At 38.2% G+C, this 21,090-nt stretch overlaps 1 protein-coding gene across 1 annotated transcript in view; it reads right to left on the bottom strand.

Moving 5' to 3' along the window:
* The window catches only part of LOC123306840 (unc-112-related protein-like), a 48,586-nt gene that overhangs the window by 2,026 nt on the left and 25,470 nt on the right, over positions 1–21,090 (bottom strand). Inside the window, exons 2-8 of the mRNA XM_044889004.1 lie at positions 16,590–17,104; positions 9,892–10,085; positions 9,624–9,834; positions 7,085–7,275; positions 6,784–7,021; positions 2,537–2,749; positions 2,282–2,480 (exon numbers count right to left, since the gene is read on the bottom strand). Of these exons, the coding sequence (XP_044744939.1) occupies positions 2,282–2,480; positions 2,537–2,749; positions 6,784–7,021; positions 7,085–7,275; positions 9,624–9,834; positions 9,892–10,085; positions 16,590–17,104 (1,761 nt within the window). The remainder of the gene's footprint in view (positions 1–2,281; positions 2,481–2,536; positions 2,750–6,783; positions 7,022–7,084; positions 7,276–9,623; positions 9,835–9,891; positions 10,086–16,589; positions 17,105–21,090) is intronic.

Genomic DNA, 21,090 nt, shown 5'->3' with positions numbered 1-21,090 from the left:
ATGAAGGAAGTTTTTGCCACTACAAAATGCGTTATGCACCCCCTGAGTATCCACGAAAACTCGATTTTCCTCAATCGGCGGAAAAAGGCAAAAATATCACGTTCGCACTCGGGATAGTCAATCGTAAGTGAATCGTATTCTTCTCGATTTTCCATTATAACTGTGGACCAGAGACCTCCACTGTGACCTGTCTAACGCTAGTTGTTCCCAGTTATGATTGGCATTTACTGATTTTAGGGATTGATGCAGTATATCCTTAAACCGCTTATACTGGCCTACTGGTTTCCGAGCACCCTCTGTGGATTCGCCATACAGGGCTATTTTGGGGAGTCTTGTGTCTTGCATCCTCAGAATGTGGCTACTACGTCTGAGTCAGGCTCTCGTTACTCGAGTCTCAATTGTTATACAACTCGCGCGCTGCAAGACTTCTGCATTTGAAACTTTGTGGAACCATATCTGATGTGCATTATTTGTCTTAGTTGACGTTGTTGCGTTTGTTCAAGCTGTTTAATGTGTCGCCTGTAGGGAGTCCTGCTTTCGCTTCCGTAAAGAAGCGTTGGGAAGATCACTGGCTTGTAAACAGCTGTCTTGGTCTTCAGATTGAGGTCGTGATTTTGAAACACTCTGTCCTTTAGCTTCCTGAATGTCCGTGATGCCAAATTGATACGGTTGTGTATTTCCGCGTCCAGGTTAGCCCTAGTATTTATGAAGCTTCCCAAGTATTTGAACTGCTCGACCTGTTCTAGAGTTTTATTTTTCAGGCTGATATCTATTTGAAGGCTTTCTGGCGGACTAACCAGGATTTTGGCTTTGTCGATATTGAGTCTAAGGCCTGAAGCTTCGTATATATGTTTGTATGTGTCCAACATTATCTGTAGATCCTCTGTGCTGCTAGCGATATGTGCGCAGTCGTCTGCATATTGAAGTTCCGTGATGAACTTTGTACGGTTTTTGGTCTAAGGCGCATCAGGTTAAACTGGTCTCCATCAATCTGAATCTTAATCCAACACCTCTTACGGGCATACTCCTGTCAGCAATTATCGAGACAGCTATGACAAAAGAAACTACTCTTTCGCTGTTTTACCTGTAATTTGGTTATCGATGGAAATTTTGAAGCGAAATTTCAGGATCAGATAGTACTCGATACGCTCTTCAAAATTAGTTATTGCAACACCCCTTATCCCTATTCAAAATCAAGAGGTTATGCTAACCCCCGTAAGGGAATTGCAGCTACGGGTATGCAAAAAGTGGAATCAGAAAGTGACGCGTATAAGCGATTTGCCACATTTTTCTTCTAAAACCGGACAATCGAGATATGAAGGTTTCTTCAGACCACACTGTATTTGAAGTTGCGAAAAAATTCAGGCGGTGATTCATTCTCAAAAAAAGAGTGTCGATCTTTGACATAAACTTTTTTTGAGCCTCCCGCCTGTTCAGTTACAGCGCCCTAAAGGTGGAGCCCGAAAAGCAATATTCAATTTTCTTACAAATAGAAAACTGACTAGAATGAAATCAGGCAGATATTTTATGCGAGCGAGAAGGCATTAAAAAATTTTTTTGGTGTTGTTCTTCTATGATTGAAGGGGTAGAAAGACCACCTCTAAACTCTGTTTCGCTAGAAACTTTTTTTCCATATTCATATTTTACAGTAAAAAAAAATTGATTTTTGATAATTTGATCGAATTTTAAGATTAAGATCAAGATCAATTCGAAACAATGTATTGCACGGAAATAACACCTATTTTCAAATCTCTATTCTTTGTGCATAATATTCAATTTCTGTCATATTTTTTTTATAAACAAAGTATTTTATTCATTTTGTAGCTCAGGATATTTTTCTGGTGTCGACAAAGTCGATATTATAATTCAACACAAGGAATAGAATACGAATTCCGCGCCCCTCAATTATAAAACAGAAAACTCTCATTAAACAGTTATCTTTATTGACAGTACGTTTTCAGCGCCATCTCATTGTCAAATGTGTTTTCACTGACCACAATGTAGTACCACAGATATGAGGGCATTTCCTATCTTTCGACTCTATAGGTCCTTTCGTTTGCTTAAAAAGTGTAGCACTTTTCTACACTCCTTTTGACTACATATGTGTAGATAAACTACACTTCCTCTACACTGGTGTAAATCAAATCGAGTGTAGAAAAGTGCTACACTTTTTATGCAAACGGAAGGACCTAATATCTTTACCCAACAATCTTTATAAATTCATAGGAATGAATACTTATTTCTTTTAGTCACGCCATGAAAGGATTATTTCAATATTTACCTGTATTAAGATCCATTTTCATTATACGATGGTGGGTGATCCCTAGCAATTCTTCTTTTTTACTATCCATAAATTTGACGACGAAGAGGGTAACCCCATAATCCGGTAAATTTTGCCAAGCTCTTATATAGTTCAATTTGGCTTCAATCAACGGCAAATTCTTCACATTCGCGTGAGCTTCCACGATTCTATGCAGCAGCTGGAAAATAGGTATTGTATTTGACGGTCGGACAAAAATCAATTTTCATCGATTACCTTTCCTTTCAATTTTTTCAAATACTTCGGAGCTATGTAATCCTCCACCTGGATATTGAGGGAGTTCGGATTGAGGGCCGGACTGTCGGTGGGTTTCTGCATCTGCAGGAAGTCCAGGATGGTCTTCTTCTCGGCTTCGTACGAACTGTCGGCCAGGGAGCGACCTTTGGACGCCAATTTGCAACAGGCCATCCATTTGGCGTACTGTTGTTCCTGAAAAAGAGAGGTTGAAATTTTTAGGGGAACTCGAATTTCATTTTTCATTACAACGGCCGCATATTGAAGATAAATCATAAGTAGTTCACGCCTTCAAGAGTAAGGTAGGGACTAATAAACGAAATAATGAAAAATTTTTACTATAAGTTAACAAAGTTTATTCGAACCAAGGTTCACACTTAACCGACGATGATATCGAAACTCATCAGGGTTAAGATTTGAGCAAGACGGTACAGAAACTGAGTGCTTTATGTTCCTCCCGGGTTTCCACACCAGCAGATTCGTATTCACATTGGAGGTGTACATTGGCAAGTTAGGAGAAAAAGAAACGACAGTTCAACCGTGAGTGCGTTCTGTTCCCTCCTGGGTTTTCACGCCAGCAGGGAAACAGTAGGAGTGGCATACAAACTGTTGCACAGGCTAGGTGAAGGTGGGGACTGAGGTTCCCAGATAGTAGTACGGAGTGCAGTCTAACCTCCGGACTCGGTGTCTCCAGCGGTCTTACTGGCACTCGGCGGAAGCTATTTGAGCGGTGAAAATCAGGGGATGACTTAAATCAAAACCTGGCTACTAGCATGTCTCTTATAACGGCCACGGCCGAAAATCGGTAAAATGCGCGTAGATGAAAATGTCTTGACTACTGCTTATTGGTACTAGAGAACAAACACTCGGTTATCTCCCAATTTCGGATGTTTTATACGGTGCTACATCGTTTTTCAGAACTGAAGAAGGAATAAAAACAGTTGGGAATGTTTACGGTTTCAAAACGATGTCGAAATAACCAACTGTCGGAATGCCACTGCGAGGAACAACACTGCGCAAAAAAATTAACGCACATTATGGAAATCTCAAATTTATTCTACAACTCAAGGTGTTCTCAATGATAATTATTTTTATCAGAATTATGCATGCATATTTTATCCACTTCCAACGGTTTTCTTCAATACAGATGTTTTTTCCCAGCAGGAATAAAAAAAGATGATATTATCAGATTTTGAATGTATTGGCTCCATTCTAAAATCAGTTGTTCTCGATCAATTCTGGTGATCAATAGTTTTTCTTCGTTTGATTTTCTACACTCGATCGCTATGCAACGCGAAACACGCAATTTGACCCAAGAGGAATGTGCCCAAGCGGTAGTTTTGCGAGAAGAAGGGTGGACATACACAAGAATTGCAGAAAGGTTTGGTGTTTCTCATACAAGTGTGTCCAGAATGTTGCAGCGATTCAGGGGGACAGGTATGAATGTCCGAAGACCAGGACAGGGTAGACCACGGGTAACAACTGCCATTCAAGAACGTTACTTGAGAGTTTCTTCGTTGAGACAACGGTTTGCAACCGCTCGCCTCCTTCAAATTCAGCTTGAGCAAACTCACGAGGTGCAAATTAGCAAGAGGCCCAGCTCTTACCCCAGCCTATCGAAGGGCGCGTTTGGATTTTGCGAGAGAGCATATCCATTGGGAAGAGGCCGATTGGGAAAGAGTTCTCTTCACAGATGAGTCTAGATTCTGCCTCTACCATTGTGATCGACGTTCCCTTGTATACAGACGTCCACATGAAAGATATGCTCAGTGCAATTTCCTGAATACTACTGGTTTCGGGGGAGGATCGATTATGGTATGGGGTGGAATATCTTTGACTGCTCGCATAGACCTAGTGGTCGTTGATAATGGAGCTATGAATGCTGATAAGTATATAAGGAACATTCTTGAAGAGCATGTAGTGCCATTTGCCCCATACATTGATGAAAATTCCATTTTTATGGACGATAATGCCAGACCCCATCGTGCGCGCATCGTTCAGGAGTACCTTGAAGAGGTTGAAGTCTCTCGAATGGAATGGCCAGCAAGAAGTCCAGATCTCAATCCGATTGAGCAGGTTTGGGACAACCTCAATAGAAGGCTGAGAAGATCAGAAAATCATCCAGCTACTCTTAATGACTTAGGAATCCAACTCGGAGAAATCTGGGAAGGATTCGATAAGAACATTTTAAGATCACTCATTTTGAGTATGAACCGTCGTTGCCGAGCTGTAATTAACGCAAGGGGTGGAAATACCAAGTATTGAATCACTTATCAGCATTTCAGTATTTGGAAAATTGTTCATTTCTCTTCTTTCACACAAGATTCGGTGAAATCCTGAATTTTTCATCCATTTAATGTGTCTTGTGTCGTTCAAAACCTTCCCGAGAGAACATAATAAATAAGTTATGAAGTCAATGTAGTTAACTTTCATTAAAATTGAGATTTTCAGAATGTGCGTTAATTTTTTTGCGCAGTGTATGTGGTGGTCTCAGCTTTGTGGTTTATAGGTTGAATCCAACATCTTGAGAACAGTCTCTTTCGCATTTTTTCAGAGTAAAATGAACATTTATATTCTGAAGTGAATGCACTTTGTGAGAAATACGTAATTTCTAAGACTTTCACGTAGAAGGGACAACATAGCGTTGATTTAAAACCTAAAAATGTTTCGACGAGCGTCATAACCTCACATTTTCTTACTATACAGAGTGGAACGTGTTGAATACGAACCTTTTGGCTCTTTTCACGATTATAATAGAAGGAAATTGATTATATGGAGACCCACCAAAATGATATCTTGTCTTTTCCACATTATACAGGGTGTTTCAAAGGTGGGGCTGTTTTTTGACAGAAGGTAAAAGCTGGCTGATTTACAATCCCTAGAAGTTCGACAGAATTTTGTTGAATTTCAAGTACGGGACTGTGGAAGGTGACTCTGGCATCGCAAAAACGAAGCAAAACATAAACATATGGCTGGACGATGAATGGTTCAGTACCAAGTTCATCGAATCAGATGCGTCAGGTCACTTTTGAGAGAATTTAGGGTCGAAAAAAAAATTGAAAATCGAGGCTTGGAAGTGCTGTTATGTTGAAAAAGTGCTATGATGTTTCCCCATTTCATCCCATTTTTACGACGATTGTTGGAATGTTCGAACAAGAAGAAGATTGTGATGCGCATTGTGAAAAAATTCGTGAATAATTCAGACGAATTTTATTGATGAGATTCTGAAGTATTATTCTATTTTTTACACTTGTCTCTTCTGTCAGTTGGTATCGAAATGAACCATTTCATAAAATTGTGTAAGTTACTTAAAAATAATGAGAACAATTCGGCCATCCCAAGTTTCCATTTTCATTTCAACGTAAATATCGAACAAGATAATTCAGCTAATAAACGGTCTAGGGTTGTATTAATATCTATTTCAGAATCATTTTCAATTTTTTTTCAACTTTGTCATTTTAAATTTTTTTTATACGTGATTTTTTGTGAAACGCTTCATTATGACTAGTTTTAACTTCTTTTGAAAAAAAAACTCACCTTCAAATACACCTCGTAACAAGGGCTAAAATAGTAACATTGATGTTAAGAAAACTTTTTCAAGTTGAACTGAAAATGTGAAATCATTTTCTAAATGAATTTTGTGTGAATATTATCGAAATTCATATGTTTATCAGCTTACTATGTGAAAAAAGTCCTCTCTAGGAGAAACAGATTGGTTTTTTGTGTAAATCCTTTCATTTTGAGGTTAGTTAATTCACCTCCCTTTCTTCGTAATTAATTTGAAATGTACAAAAACATTACCGTGCTAAAGGACGAGATACATATGTCCTTAAACATTGACGAAACGTTCATTTCATCGTTGAAAATAGTAAAAACTGACATCATCACCAAGAAAGTCGTAATCGAAGATTTGCTCAAAGAATGCAAATTATGAAAACTTCACTAAGCTTTCCCCATTGTCACGAGATAGATGAAGATATTTTCAACAGATCAAGATATATTTTTTATGAAAACTCTTATTGAAACACCAAAATATTCTCCGTTCCTCAATGTTAACAAACAAAAGTCTACTAACTTTTATTTACAAAAACTGACACCAGGGGGCGTATCGCTTGTTTGGAATTGGTGGTCAAACATTGATCCACTGAAAAAGTAGATCGCTGAGCATACAACTTCCAAACTAAAACCATAAAATAGAATTTTGACGAAGTAAATCGATATGTACTTACATTTTCACACCTTATGTACATTTCGCTCATCCCTTCCGAACTGGCCACCTCCAACTTGATCCCGTATTTCTGCTGGCTTATGTTGACGTCGGGGGTGACCTCGCAACCCCTCAGGTTGATCGTGTAGGCCGGACTCGTCCTGTGGATCATTTCTTCCTTGCTCTTGTGCAGGTACAAATGTAGGTCTCTACACGTGAACCAGTATTTCTTGTATCCTTTCAGGGTAAAACGCTTTGGCCTGAAATCAAAATGGTACGGGGTAGTATCGGACTATTTAAACATTTTTTTTATTATGACCTACTTCAAAAATCTCAATTCGTCGTGTAATTCTGGCACTTGGGTGATATCGTTGGCGTTATTGCTGATCGCCGAACCTTCGAGGGTGGTCTCTAGCTCGGTCAGGGCGGCGTCTATGTCGTCTTCGCCGGGCGTGATGACGCTTCCGTTGTCGCTGTTCGGTTGCGGTTGGTTCGCCTGTCGGTTGATTTGCAGCTGAAATAAATGTCGAAAATGAGGATAGGTCCAGTTGAAAATCTGAATTTTGGCGGTGTTACCAAAGTATGGTGGGTAGGGTGGGGGAGAACAATCTTCGCTTTGGCTTTCTGGGCCAAAAAGTGCCCCGTTGGCCAGCAATAAAAATGAACCATTGAACAATATAAACGAACATTTGATTTCAAATGTCCAAAACAAATATATTCAGTGATTTTAAGCCAGACATTGGTGGTTTTCGTGAATAAACCCTCGACTGAAGATCACAGAGTAGAAGTATGGGAATGATGTGAGCGCCATCTGTGTTTTAAATGTGTTTCTACCCTAAGACTGGTTAAAATATTAATTCGAGGGCTATTTGCAGAAGCATATAAAATTTTGTGAGGTTTCAGATGGCCATTTTGATCGAAGAGGTTTCGAACGTTTTGATTCTCTTATCGCTTTTTGTTTATCTAGCTCCTTCTAGTTGGTAATTATTAAATTTTTGCGTCTAATTGCTTGATGAAAGCCCAAAGTAGGTATCGTTGGAAAATTATTGAATGGTGGAGAACTGTGGATCAAATAATAATCATTGATTTCAATTTTCAGTGCTTAGAGGTGGATGAAATTTTCAAGGCGTTAAGACAATGACACACTATTGATTACACCTTGTGGTGCAGTGAACATCCTACAGCAAGTCAATTGAGAACTGTTCATACAGGTAAATTGTTGTATGCAGTAAGCATCCCTTGTATGAAGAGCCCATTTAGGGCAATTTATGACCTTTATGGTTGGGGTGCCCTAGAGGGAAATTCAGGAGTTACTCGAGCGTGTCAGATAATATAAGGGGAGATACCTTGGACCCTGTAGAGTACCTGTACCAAAAATTGGACCTGTATATAGGGGGAATTGTCTTATCTAGGAGAGCCTGTAAAAATAGTAAAAAAAAAAAACGATCATTGTACAAGAGCGTGTCAGATTAGGATGTAGTATGTGGTTAATGACATGTTGAAAAGTATATATTCCCTCAACTTAACCGTGTCGAAAATGTGTGGAAGGGGGCAAAACTTATATATTTCGTTGCCATAGCAACGAACAATAACTCATTAGAAGTGTCAGTGTGAAGTTTGAGGTCAAAAAAGTAAACCAGAGTTACGCAATAAATCAAAAGAAAGAAGATGTCCACCGAAATGGAGAAAATCGAAAAATTGTATCGAGCTACATAACCTGTATTCAAAAGGGTTAAGAGGTAAGCAGATTCACGAAGATATGCTTAATACCCTTGGTGATAAATGTCGTTCGTATGCGACTGTGAAAAATTGGACTACAAGCTTCAAAAGAGGTGAATTTTAAATTGAAGATGATGACCGATCGGGAAGGCCAGTTTCTGTGTCAGTCCCCGAAAATATCGATGCAGTTCATGACATTATTTTATCGGACCGTCGAATTGCCTAAAACGGATATATGCACTGAATATTTTATACGAACGCGTTCATCATTTAGTTCACGTCAATTCGGACATGAGAAAAATTGCTGCAAAATGGATCCCCAAATGTTTGAATGTTGACCAAAAGCGTGCAAGGGTAGAAGCATCGCGTTCGATCTGTGCTCGATTTGATAACCATGTAGACTTCTTAAACCGAATTAATACTATGGATGAGACTTGGACACATTTCTACGATCCAGAAACAAAGCAACAATCGATGGAATGGCGACACTCTGGTTCTCCAAGACCTGAGAAGTTTCGTGTCCAAAAATCTGGTAGAAAAGTTCTTGCTTCAGTTTTTTGGGATTGCCACGGGGTAATCATGCTTGATTTTTTGGATGAGGGTAGAACAATATCCGGAGATTACTATTCGACAGTACTGACCACTCTACGGGAAAAAATTGAAGAGAAAACTCGCGGAAAACTATTCAAAGGTGTTTTGTTTTTGAAGGACAACGCCCCTGCGCACAAATCTCATGTTGCCATGCAAAATATTCGTGATTAAGGGTTTGAATTCCCAGAACACCCCCCTTATTCACTAGATTTGGCTCCATCCGACTATCATCTCTTTCCACAACTGAAAAAAAGTTTAAAAGGTCGTAAATTTTCTTCCAACGAGGAGGTAATAGAAGCTGTGGAGGTCTGGTTTGCAGAGCAAGAAGAAAAATTTTTTTTGAAAGGTCTAGGTTGCTGTAATAAATGTATCCAATTAAGAGGAGAATATGTTTAATAATAAAATATTTTGTTTGGTTCTATAGTAGGCTTAGAATTTTTTAATATATCCTAGTACATTATTAGTCGTAATGTAACTTATGAAAGAACCGAAACGTTGCTGAGAGTATTATATTAAAAGAAAAAAAGAAAAAAATAAGAGGGAAACTCATACCTGTAAAGCAGCGAACATCAGCATTTCTTCCTCCGTACAATCGATTTCCTCATTCAAAAGTTGCCATTTGGCCTGTTCGTATATTTGATTTATCCTAACGGCGTCGTATTTCGGGTTCAAATCGTAAAAGTCATAAAATTTGAACCTGAGACACAAGAACCCGAACTCTTGGACGCCCTGTTCCATTATCGATAACGAAGAGTCCAACCATCTGTAAAAAGTATCATTATTTTTCCGTGATCTATACGATTATAGAGGGGGTACTTACGCCACGTTCATCCTAGCCTTTTCGACCAGCGATTTAGGCCTCACCAGCGTCTTCCTGGCTTCGCTGCTTATGGAGGCCGGACTCTGGGCCAGGGAACTGTCGAAGGTACCGTTCAAGAATTCCGAACTGTCGCTGTTATTCATGTACGATCCGTTGAGGCTGGTGAAGTGGTCGTTTCTCCAACCCAATGTACCCTGAAAAAAATTTAATTCAATCTTGGCTTGAAAAAAATTCAAAGATCCTCTGATTTCTTTTCAGTCAGTAGATCTAATTTTACGTGCCCATTCGCCTTAGAAAACCACAATGAACTACACCGAGGTCAAAAATACAACTCTTCGCTATCGATGAGTACTATCCAGCCCTGTCTGTGGTCGGTGCTAACTTCACTCTTCTCAAACTGACTGCTGACGTAAAGTTTACATTTGTGTTTGGTGAACGTCAAAATTTACAATTTACAAATACTCTGAAGAGTATTTGAATACGGATGGCATTAGGAAAATTTTTACTAAGAAAACCCCAATTTTTCCCCAGTTTTTTACCTATCCCGAGGTAAACTTTTTTGAACCACAATATATATTTCAACAGAAGATTCCAGAGGTCAAAAGAAACACTGTTCCCTTTACCATTTTTTTCAATTCGGCTTGGTTGAAAAGATACAGGCTGTTGAAAATTCAGAAAAACGTTATTATCGGTTATACCTTACAAACGATTTTTCAGTCGACCTAAACAAAATAACTTCTTGCTGTAACTTCAAGGATCAAAACGAACTGTTTTTCTGTCTACGATAGACCGCATGTTCACTCTTTTTTTTTGGAACGTTTAAAATGGCCGGCCAAGATAATTTACTTTCCCGTGCACCCTTTCGATCAATTTTTTGGATGACCATTTTAAATTTCCCAATAAAAAAGAGGAACATGTACAGGGTGGGCAAATTTCGATGTTTTAGCACTACAGCTTTTGAACCAGAGGAGATAGACAAAATCTGATACCCCATTCTCGTTCTCTTTTTCTGAGAAACTAACAAGAGTAGTAGTCATTTTTGGCCACCTTCTTTTGTTTTCGAGTTATAAGCGAAAATTGGAAAAATGGCGATTTCGAAATAAATTTATATCTCCGCTAATACTGATGATAGAGCTCTGAAACTAAAACATTATATAGGCACTTTTTTGAATAGAATCCAGTGGCGTGCTTGCCTTTTTAGCAGGATTTTTAATTACGAAGCTATGACCCAAAGTTATGTTTTTTTGAATGGGAACACTAGATTTCTGTGCAATTTTTTGAAAGCTTAATTTTTACTGATTTCAAAAATATAACATCATATGGTTTGCATCAATATAAATAATAAAAAATGGTCAAAAACCTTTTTTTCTCAATATTTCTATGGTTTCAACTTTTGACGAGCACAGAAAAATAGAGCTTCCTATAATATGAGCAGTCTCCTTCCGGCAATGTTATTCTTTCTATGCTTTTCACCAATTTTCATAAAATTTGAATCTTGCAGAAATTGAGTAAGAAGCATAGAAAGGAAAGGACTAATAGAAGGAGACTGTGGTAATAATAAGACGCTACATTTTTCTATTCTCAACGGAAGTTGAAACCATAGAAATACTGAGAAAAAAGGTTTTTGACCATTTTTTATTATTTATATCGATACAAACCATATGATGTTATATATTTTTGAAATCAGTAAAAACTAAGCTTTCAAAAAATTGCACAGATAACTAGTGTTCCCATTTAAAAAAACATAACTTTGGGTCATAGATTCGTAATTGAAAATCCTGCTAAAAAAGGAAGCACGCCACTGGATTCTACTCAAAAAAGTGCCTGTATAATGATTTAATTTCAGAGCTCTATCATCAGTATTAGCGGAGATATAAATTTATTTCGAAATTGCCATTTTTCCAATTTTCGCTTATAACTCGAAAACAAAAGAAGGTGGCCAAAAATGACTACTACTCTTCTCAGAAAAAGAGAACGAGAATGGGGTATCAGATTTTGTCTATCTCCTCTGGTTCAAAAGCTGTAGTGCTAAAACATCGAAATTTGCCCACCCTGTACTTCATCATAAACCGAATATCGGTTCATTTTGATCGTTGGAGGTGGGATTCTAGGGCTGTCAGAATGAAACAAAAATTTTTCTGAGTACATCTGAATGAAATTTAAATTTCTAAATATTATGTACAGGGTGGGCAAAATTGTCACCTGAACTACAACTTTTTAACCCAACGAGATAAAGGAAAATGAATGGCACATTTCGGTCGTCATTTTTCGAGAAATTAATAATGCCATCTACTGCATTCCTCTATATTCTTTTGTTTTCGAGTTACAGGCCAACATTGAAATTTGGGCGATTTCAACTTTGGTCATTATCTCGTTTCTGTTTGTGCTAGGATGGAGGAATATGAAAACATTTTACAGACACTTTTTTGATAGCAATCCAGTGTCGTACTATGATTTTTTCCAACAGGTATATTTGCTGAGCTATAACATAAAGATATGTTTTTTCTTATGGAAACAGTAATTTAAGATGACTTAGAAAGAATCGCCATTTTTTTACCGTTTTAGAAATATATCATTAATCGCCCTCAGTCTTTTAAACTCATTTTAAACTACTCATAAGAAAAAACATACCTTTATGTTATAGCTCAGCAAATATAACTGTTGGAAAAAAAATCAAAGTACGCCACTGGATTGCTATCAAAAAAGTGTCTGTATAAAGTTTTCATTTCAACATCTTAGCAGAAACGGAGATAATGACCACTAAAGTTGAAACTTTAATTTTGACTTATAACTCGAAAAAAAAAAAAGAAGATAGAGTTATGCAGTTGATGGCATTATTAGTTTCTCAAAAAAAGACGACCGTAATGTGCCATTCATTTTTCTCTGTCTCGTTGGGTTGAAAATTTGCAGTTCAGGTATCACCAATTTTGCCCATCTTGTACAGGGTATCCCAAATTGCTTGATTTTGGCTGTTTCTGGTACTTCTAAACTAGATAGGCAAAAACGTTGAAAGGAGTCCTGGGCTCGATTTTCGTGAAAAGTCCATAACTGAAAGCCGTTTCACGATATCTTCATTTGTCTTGAAGATATGACCGAATTTTGTAATTTGTCGATTTCGAAAATGTGCCGTTTCTTCTTTATTCACAAAAATATCCGAAAACGGTAAAAATTTTCTACATGCACTTTTTCATTGGGAATACGATACTATATTCTACTTTTTTTTTATCTTTTGTACTAAGAGTGGAAAAAACAACTTAGTTATTTTAAACACGAATGCATTCTTTTTTTGGCCTAATATCATCCGAAAAAAATTAGCTTTTTTACTTTCTTAGCAAAGGCAAAATCACCATTTCAGTGAAATTTGCATTTTGATAGAATTCTATGAAAACATTGACCACAAAATTGTCCACTACCAATAAATCTCCATCTCTACGATACAAATTGAAACTTCCTGTTCTATTCTATTAAAAATGCAAATTTTACTGAAATGGTGATTTTGTCTTGGGTAAGAAAGTAATATATCGACATATTATATGTATATTTTTGAAAAGCAAATTTTTTTTGGATGATATGAGGTCAAAAAAAGAATGCGTTAGTATTTAAAATAACGAAGTTTAATTTTTTTCTACCCTTAGTACAAGGGATAAAAAAAGTTGAATATGAAATCGTATTTCCAATGAAAAAGTGCTTGTAGAATGTTTTTACCGTTTTCAGATGTTTTTGTAAATAAAGAAGATACGGCACATTTTCGAAATTGACAAAATATCAAAATTTGGTCATATTTTCATAACAAATGAAGATATCGTGAAACGGTATTCAGTTATGGACTCCTCTCAACGTTTTTACCTATTTAGTCTATAAGTACCAGAAACAGCCAAAATCAAGCAATTTGGAATACCCTGCACATGGAAATTGGATTATGGTAATTTTAGACAAGTAATAATTTACATTTTTTGCTCGGTACAGTGCACCGTTCATAGACAACGGTGGGTATTTCTGAAATTCATGTTATTATGGTTTTTTTTTAAAGGCAAATCGAGCCGAAAAGTTGGATCTCCCGACCAACTACACCATTTCCAGTTGTAATTCAGAAATAATCAATTGAAATTCGGAAAACATCAAATGTAATTCAGATTAGTCAATTCAATTTCAGAAATGGTCATTTGAAATTCAGCTAAGTCACATTTATTTCAGAAACCGTCAACTGTATTTCAGAAAATATCAATTGTAATTGAATTCATGAACTTTTATTATGAAAAGAAGTTTTTCCAAAAATTCATTTTATACAGAGTAACACAAAACAGTTAAAGATAGATTTAGGCATTTATAATCAATCACCATGTACCTACTGAGCTATCAAATAAAACCTGGATACAAGTAGCACAGTGTGTATCTTGAATAGGATATGTAATTAGTAGAGTACCTATCACTGAATTAACTCAATAAATCATTTTATGTATGTATTATTCTGAAATACAAATGATTGATTCTGAATTACAATAGAGAATACGCCTTCTGACGAGAATGATGTATTTTTTATGAAATATCTTTGAAACGTCACATTTTGAAATAACCATTTCAACCGTTTCCCAAAAAAATTATTTCAAGCACTTAAAAATGAAAAATAAAAATGGTTATTTAAAATTTGAAGCGTTTCGTTTCTAATGCACAAGTTGGCAACATCGACTGAAATATGCCATTATAATAAAGGACAACAAATGCATTATCTTGATGAGATAGACAAAGATGGCTGTCTATGAAGTCTGCGACGAACGAGGAAGGTCGTAAAATTTTATGGGATTTTTATGGCCGGTTGTAGTTGAGGCTCGCCAGTAAGTAGGCGCCTGTAGATCAACAGCTGTTATTTTATAAACAAGCTGATCAGACTGTGTTCTTTTCATTGTCTTGTAGACGCTGTTGCCAAATCGTAAACTCCGCACAAAGCGATTTAAATTTTGAAACCCCATATTTGAAGGATGATTTTGAATAGCTTCCGCGGTGAATTTGAAAAAATCATGGATGAAACTCATAATTATTCAGTTTAAACTTGCATATCCAGTGATAACCCAAATTGAGGAGAATTCCCCATTGATGATTTCTGAAATCAAATTGACTAATGTGAATTATATTTGATATTTTCGGAAATAAAAGTGACTACTCTGAATTCCAAATGACCATTTCTGAAATTAAATTGACTAATCTAAAATACAATTGACAGGTTCTGAAATAAACTTGACTAATCTGAATTTCAATTGATCATTTCTGAATTATAACTGGAAATGGTGTAGTACATGTTGTAATGTGGTTTACTCGGAGAAACCTAATCTCGAGCGCCAGCTATTCTTTTCAATAGGAAGAATAGCAAACCTACCAGAGTAGCTGCTAGCCGGAGACAGAGCTCGCTGTTATCAAGGGTGGTAGCGATAACGAAGAAGTCAAAATCGAAATATGTAAAATTTAATTCACACCTTGGGAAACTAATTATATGTACAAGGGAGATATATGTAGGTATGAAATATGAGTGATTCTATAAGCGAACATACATTCGGGAAATCCTATCCGGTCACGAGCACTCTATGAAATTTATACCGGGTGTAGTGAAAAATTAAAAGTTCAATAAAAATGCGCCAACCAGAACTGACGGAACGAATACTAAGGACTTGCTATACGGTATCGGTATGTAGTTGTATTTCTCCGGAAATGAAACACAATAAGGGCGGATCTGTTCGAGACTTTTATTCGCTGCCCCAAGGGCTATAACGCACCATGACTGACAGCGAAGAAAAGGTCTATTTTTAGCGCAACTACGGGATTTCACTGACTACGAGCGGTATCTCTTATTCTCTGCCCCAAGGGCTATAACGCGCCATGATTGACAGAAAAGAAGAGATTTCGGATTCAACACTTATGACGCGGAACACGGACAGGGGGGTTGACGGGACTTTCCCTTCAGTACCCCAAGGGCTTACGCGCCATGACTGATAGCGAAGGGAAAAGTCAGACTCGCGAAACAGGGTAAAGAACGATAAAATACAACAGAAAGCGATACAGTAGAGCAGTGTCAAAGTTAAAGAAGTAACGGCGTAGGTCTAACAAAGAAACTGAACGGTACAGACGGGGACCTACCTCCTTTGTTTCAAGCACTCGCGGAACTCAAAGGATTTAAAAGAAAAACTAAAAAATTAACTTTAAGTAGCACTGATGCAAACACAAAATAATTATTCTTCAACGGCGAGAGAAATACGGAAAATTAACTGAATTTAAAACAGAAGTCACCACGTTAGAAAGTGAAAAATCGAAATACTAAAGCAGAGTCAGAGAGCAAGTCGAAGAACTGAAGTAAAAGTCGAAAAGTGACCGTCGCGGGGGAAAATTTGCTTTTATAGGCATATCCCCTCTCACGGTAAAAATCTGAAAATTCCAGAATGCGACAAGAATGAAAAACGTCGTCAGTTCCGGTTTATCGCATATCAACAGATGAAAAACGTCGAAATCTTCAGCGGCATGTGAGAAAAACAACGTGAAATACAGATAAGCGGTTTTTTACATTTACTCTGCCTATCGGAATGAACGTACGGAATATTCGAGAATTAAAATATTTTCAAAGACGGAAATCTAAAACGAAAGAAATGCACTAAAATGAATTCCAATTTTCCTCAGAAAACTGGACTTCATTACAATGTAAAAGATAAACTCACGTTTCCCGAGGGACTGTTGATCGGAGTAGACGACTGCACCCCCCTTTGGGGCGTTATGGGCGCGCACAGGAACGGCGGCTTGTCCAGACTCCCCGTGCTGCCCCCGGGACTGCTGTTCGCTATGAACGTGTTCGTGTCGGGCGCCAGATGGTGCGCGCCGCCCCCGTTCTTGTGCACCCCGTTCTCCGACTTGTTCCTCTTCGGCCACTCCTTGTAGTTGCACTTGAGGTGGTGCGCCTCGAGCGGCTTGCAGAACGACAGTTCCTCCGGATGCCTGATGCCTAGGTCCTTGCACAGCTGCACCACCGTCCTGAACACCTTGACCGAGAAGTCGACCTTGACGTCGAGCGTCCTAAGGTCCGGCAGTTGGACGCGGAGATTCTTGTGCATGGGGGTGAAGTGGAGGTAGGCGTCGGCCTGGACGCCGCACTGGTCGAGCGTCAGACGCGTCTTCGTCAGCCATTTGTTCTGTTCCGGCCACCAGAGGGCGTGGTCCGACCAGTCGATGGAGATTTCTGCAAAAAAAAAAAATTAGTTACAATTTCGAAAATAATACGGATACAAAGCAGGAAATTTCATTTAAGCATGATTAATAGATTTTGTATACTATTGAGCTTTCATATCGAATATACTGCTGCGCAAAAGTGATACAGTTATAGTTTGGCAAGATGGTTACATTCCATTGTTGTACCCCAAATCGAGGTACAATGGACCTAATTTTCACACTGCGATAGCTGCAAGAGAAGGCCCGTGAACAACAATCAAGGATCTATACAGCCTATATGGATAAGGCCTTCGACTCGGTGAATCGGAGAGCGCTATGCAAAATCATGAGACGCCTTGGAGTACCCGAAAAATTCTTAGCAGTGTATAAAAGTCTCCATACCAACAACACCGCTAGAATACACCATAAATGGCTCTACAACCGATCATTTTTTAACCAACTCTGGATTAAAACAAGGCTGCGTGTTAGCGCCTTTACTGTTCAATATTTTCGCCATAGCTGTCTCCATAATTGCTGACATGAGTACGCCTGTAAGAGATGTTGGAATAAGATTCAGATTTGATGGAGGCCTGTTTAACCTGAAGCGCCTCAGAGCAAAAACCGGTACAAAGTTCATCACAGAACTTCAATATGCGGACAACTGCGCACTTATCGCTAGCAGCTCAGAGGATTTACAGATAATGTTGGACACCTATATATACGAAGCTTTAGGTCGTAGACTCAATATCGACAAAACCAAAATCCTGGTAAGTCCGCCAGAAAGCCTTCAAACAGATATCAGCCTGGAGAATGAAACTCTAGAACAGGTCGAGCAGTTCAAATACTTGGGAAGCTTCAAAAATACTAGGGCTAATCTAGACACGGAAATACACAACCGTATCAATTCAGCATCACGGGCATTCTGGAAGCTAAAAGACAGGGTGTTTCAAAATCACGACCTCAATCTGAAGACCAAGACAGCTGTTTACAAAGCAGTCGTCCTCCCAACGCTTCTTTACGGAAGAGAAAGCTGGACGCCCTATAGGCAACATATCAAACGGCTTGAACAAACGCAACAACGTCATCTAAGACAAATAATGCACATCAGATGGTTCCACAAAGTTACAAGTGCGGCAGTCTTGCAACGCGCGAGTTGTACAACAATTGAGACTCAAGTAACGAGAGCCCGACTCAGATGGAGTGACCACATTCTGAGGATGCAAGACACAAGACTCCCCAAAATAGCTCTGTATGGCAAATTCAAAGAGGGAGCTCGGAAACCAGGAGGTCAGTATAAGCGGTTTAAGGATACACTACATCAATCCCTAAAATCAGTTAATGCTAATCATAACTGGGAACAACTAGCGTTAGACAGATCACAGTGGAGGTCTTTGGTCCACAGTTATAATGGGGACCCGAGAAGAATACAGCGTCGGCCAGATCTGGTTGGTGACTATCCATGCCCGGAGTGTGGAAGGATCTGTAGGTCACTGTTGGATCTCTTCAGTCACAGGAGGACACACAGTCGCAAGTAGCCCTGAGAAATTATAAGTTTTCAGTCGATGAGATAGGAGATCATTGCTTTGGTAGCAACTTGACTATCAGAATACAATATGGATCACTATGTCACGTCCTTGATAGTTTCTTTCCAGATTTACTCGACATAAAATATCAAAAATTTAAACAACCCAATTCTTGAAACTAGGTTGGACGCTATCTAATGGATATTTGAACGTTTTGTATATTAAAAATATTCTTCATATTTTCTTGTATAATGCGTCGTTTTAAGGTAATTTGACGTTCAAAAAATAAAAAGTATCTGTGAAATTTAAAAAATTGGGTACATTGACTGAATACAACTCTGTTTGAAAGATCCACTGATGTGTAGTGTCACAGATTTAGCTAGTAATTCAGAAAGTAATTATGTTTTTCCAGGGGTGGCACAGCTCATTTGTAACGTGGTCACCTTGGAGAAAACCTATCTCGAGCGCCAGCTATTCTTTTCACTAGGAAGAATAGTAAACCTACCAGAGTAGCTGCTAGTCGGAGACAGAGTTCGCTGTTATCTAGGGTGGTAGCGATAACGAAGCAGTCAAAATCAAATTATGTACTAGTTTATTCACACCTTCGGAAACTGATTATATGTACAACGGAGATATGTGTCGGTATGAAATATGAGTGAATCTATGAGCGAACATACATTCGGGAAATTCTGTCCGGTCACGAGCACTTTATGAAGTTTATACCGGGTGCAGTGGAAAATCAAAGGTTCAATAAAATGCGCCAACCAGAACTGACGGAATGAATACTAAGGACTTGCTATACGGTATCGGGATGTAGTTGTATTTCTCCAGAAATAAAACACAACCAGGGCGGATCTGTTCGAGACTTTTATTCGCTACCCTAAGGGCTATAACGCACCATGACTGATAGCGAAGAAAAGGTCTATTTTTAGCGCAACTACGGGATTTCACTGACGACGAGCGGTATCTCTTATTCTCTACACCAAGGGCTTACGCACCATGACTGATAGAAAAGAAGAGATTTCGGATTCAACACTCATGACGCGGAACGCGGACAAGGGGGGTTGACGGGACTTTCCCTTCAGTACCCCAAGGGCTTGCGCACCATGACTGATAGCGAAGGGAAAAGTCAGACTCGCAAAACAGGGTAAAGAACGATAAAATACAACAGAAAGCGATGCAGTACAGCAGTGTCAAAGAAGTAACCGGTGTAGGTCTAATAAAGAAACTGAACGGTACAGATGGGGACCTACCTCCTTTGTTTCAGGCACTCGCGGAAACTCAAAGGAAAGAAAAGAAAACTAAAAAAATTAATTCTAAATAGCACTGATGCAACACAAAAAAATTATTCTTAAACGGCGAAAAACGGAAAACCAACTGAAGCAAAAAGAGCCGGATCAAAAGCAGAAGTCACCACGTTAAAACTGAAATCAAAGAGCGAAAAATCAAAAGTCGAAGTACTGAAGAAAACGAGCAAAAGTTGAAAAGTCCCCGTCGCGGGGGAAAATTTGCTTTTATAGGCATATCCCCTCTCACGGTAAAAATCTGAAAATTCCAGAATGCGACAAGAATGAAAAACGTCGTCAGCTCCGGTTTATCGCATATCAACAGATGAAAAACGTCGAAATCTTCAGCGGCATGTAAGAAAAACAACGTGAAATACAGATGAGCGGTTTTTTACATTTACTCTGCCTATCGGAATGAACGCACGGAATATTCGAGAATTAAAATATTTTCAAAGACGGAAATGTAAAACGAAAGATATGCACTAAAATGAATTCCAATTTTCCTCAGAAGACTGGGATTCATTACACATTATGAACACTTAAAATGGCTATATCTTTTGATCAGGGCCGAACCAGAAAAAAGGTAAAGGGAAACAGTGTTTCTTTTGACCTCAAGAATTTACTGTTAAAATATTTATACGAGTCAAAGACTCATCCTATGTAGGGAGAGTTTCCATTGAGTTTCCACCCAAATGACCATCAAATCATCTTAAGATGTCATTTGAAATAGAAAAGTATACTCCATTCACATTTGTTTTAGCAGTCGGTAGGTCATAAAATAATTTTCTCAAGTTTCTCTAACTAGAACGGAGTAAGGTTGGCACTCATGAAATGTCGTTAATGTCATAACGCCGTTGCCACAACTAATATCAATTTTTGTTACGAGAATGCCGAAAGTGATTTCCTTCTGTTGGGAGACCCAAAAAAGCGGTGGCATTTGAGAATTTTATATTTGAGTGAATTAATGCGAAAAGTTTACTACAGGATTTTCGATGAATGTCATCATAGAATAAGTCCCCAAAAATTGATTTTTCCATTTTTCATCGACTTGTCCTATACATTGTAAATGTCTTCAGGTATCAATAAATGCCCATATTTAAATTTAAAAAGATAACGAACATTAACTCTCCTCAAGCTAGTGTATATTATGATATTACACTGATCTCTTGTATTTTCCATGCAAATAACTGGATTTGGTATGCCTTCAA

Source organism: Coccinella septempunctata, chromosome 2 (assembly GCF_907165205.1).
Source record: "Coccinella septempunctata chromosome 2, icCocSept1.1, whole genome shotgun sequence".
Lineage (NCBI taxonomy): Eukaryota > Metazoa > Arthropoda > Insecta > Coleoptera > Coccinellidae > Coccinella > Coccinella septempunctata.
Note: the sequence above shows the minus strand (reverse complement) of the source record. Positions and strands in the feature narration are given on the sequence as shown.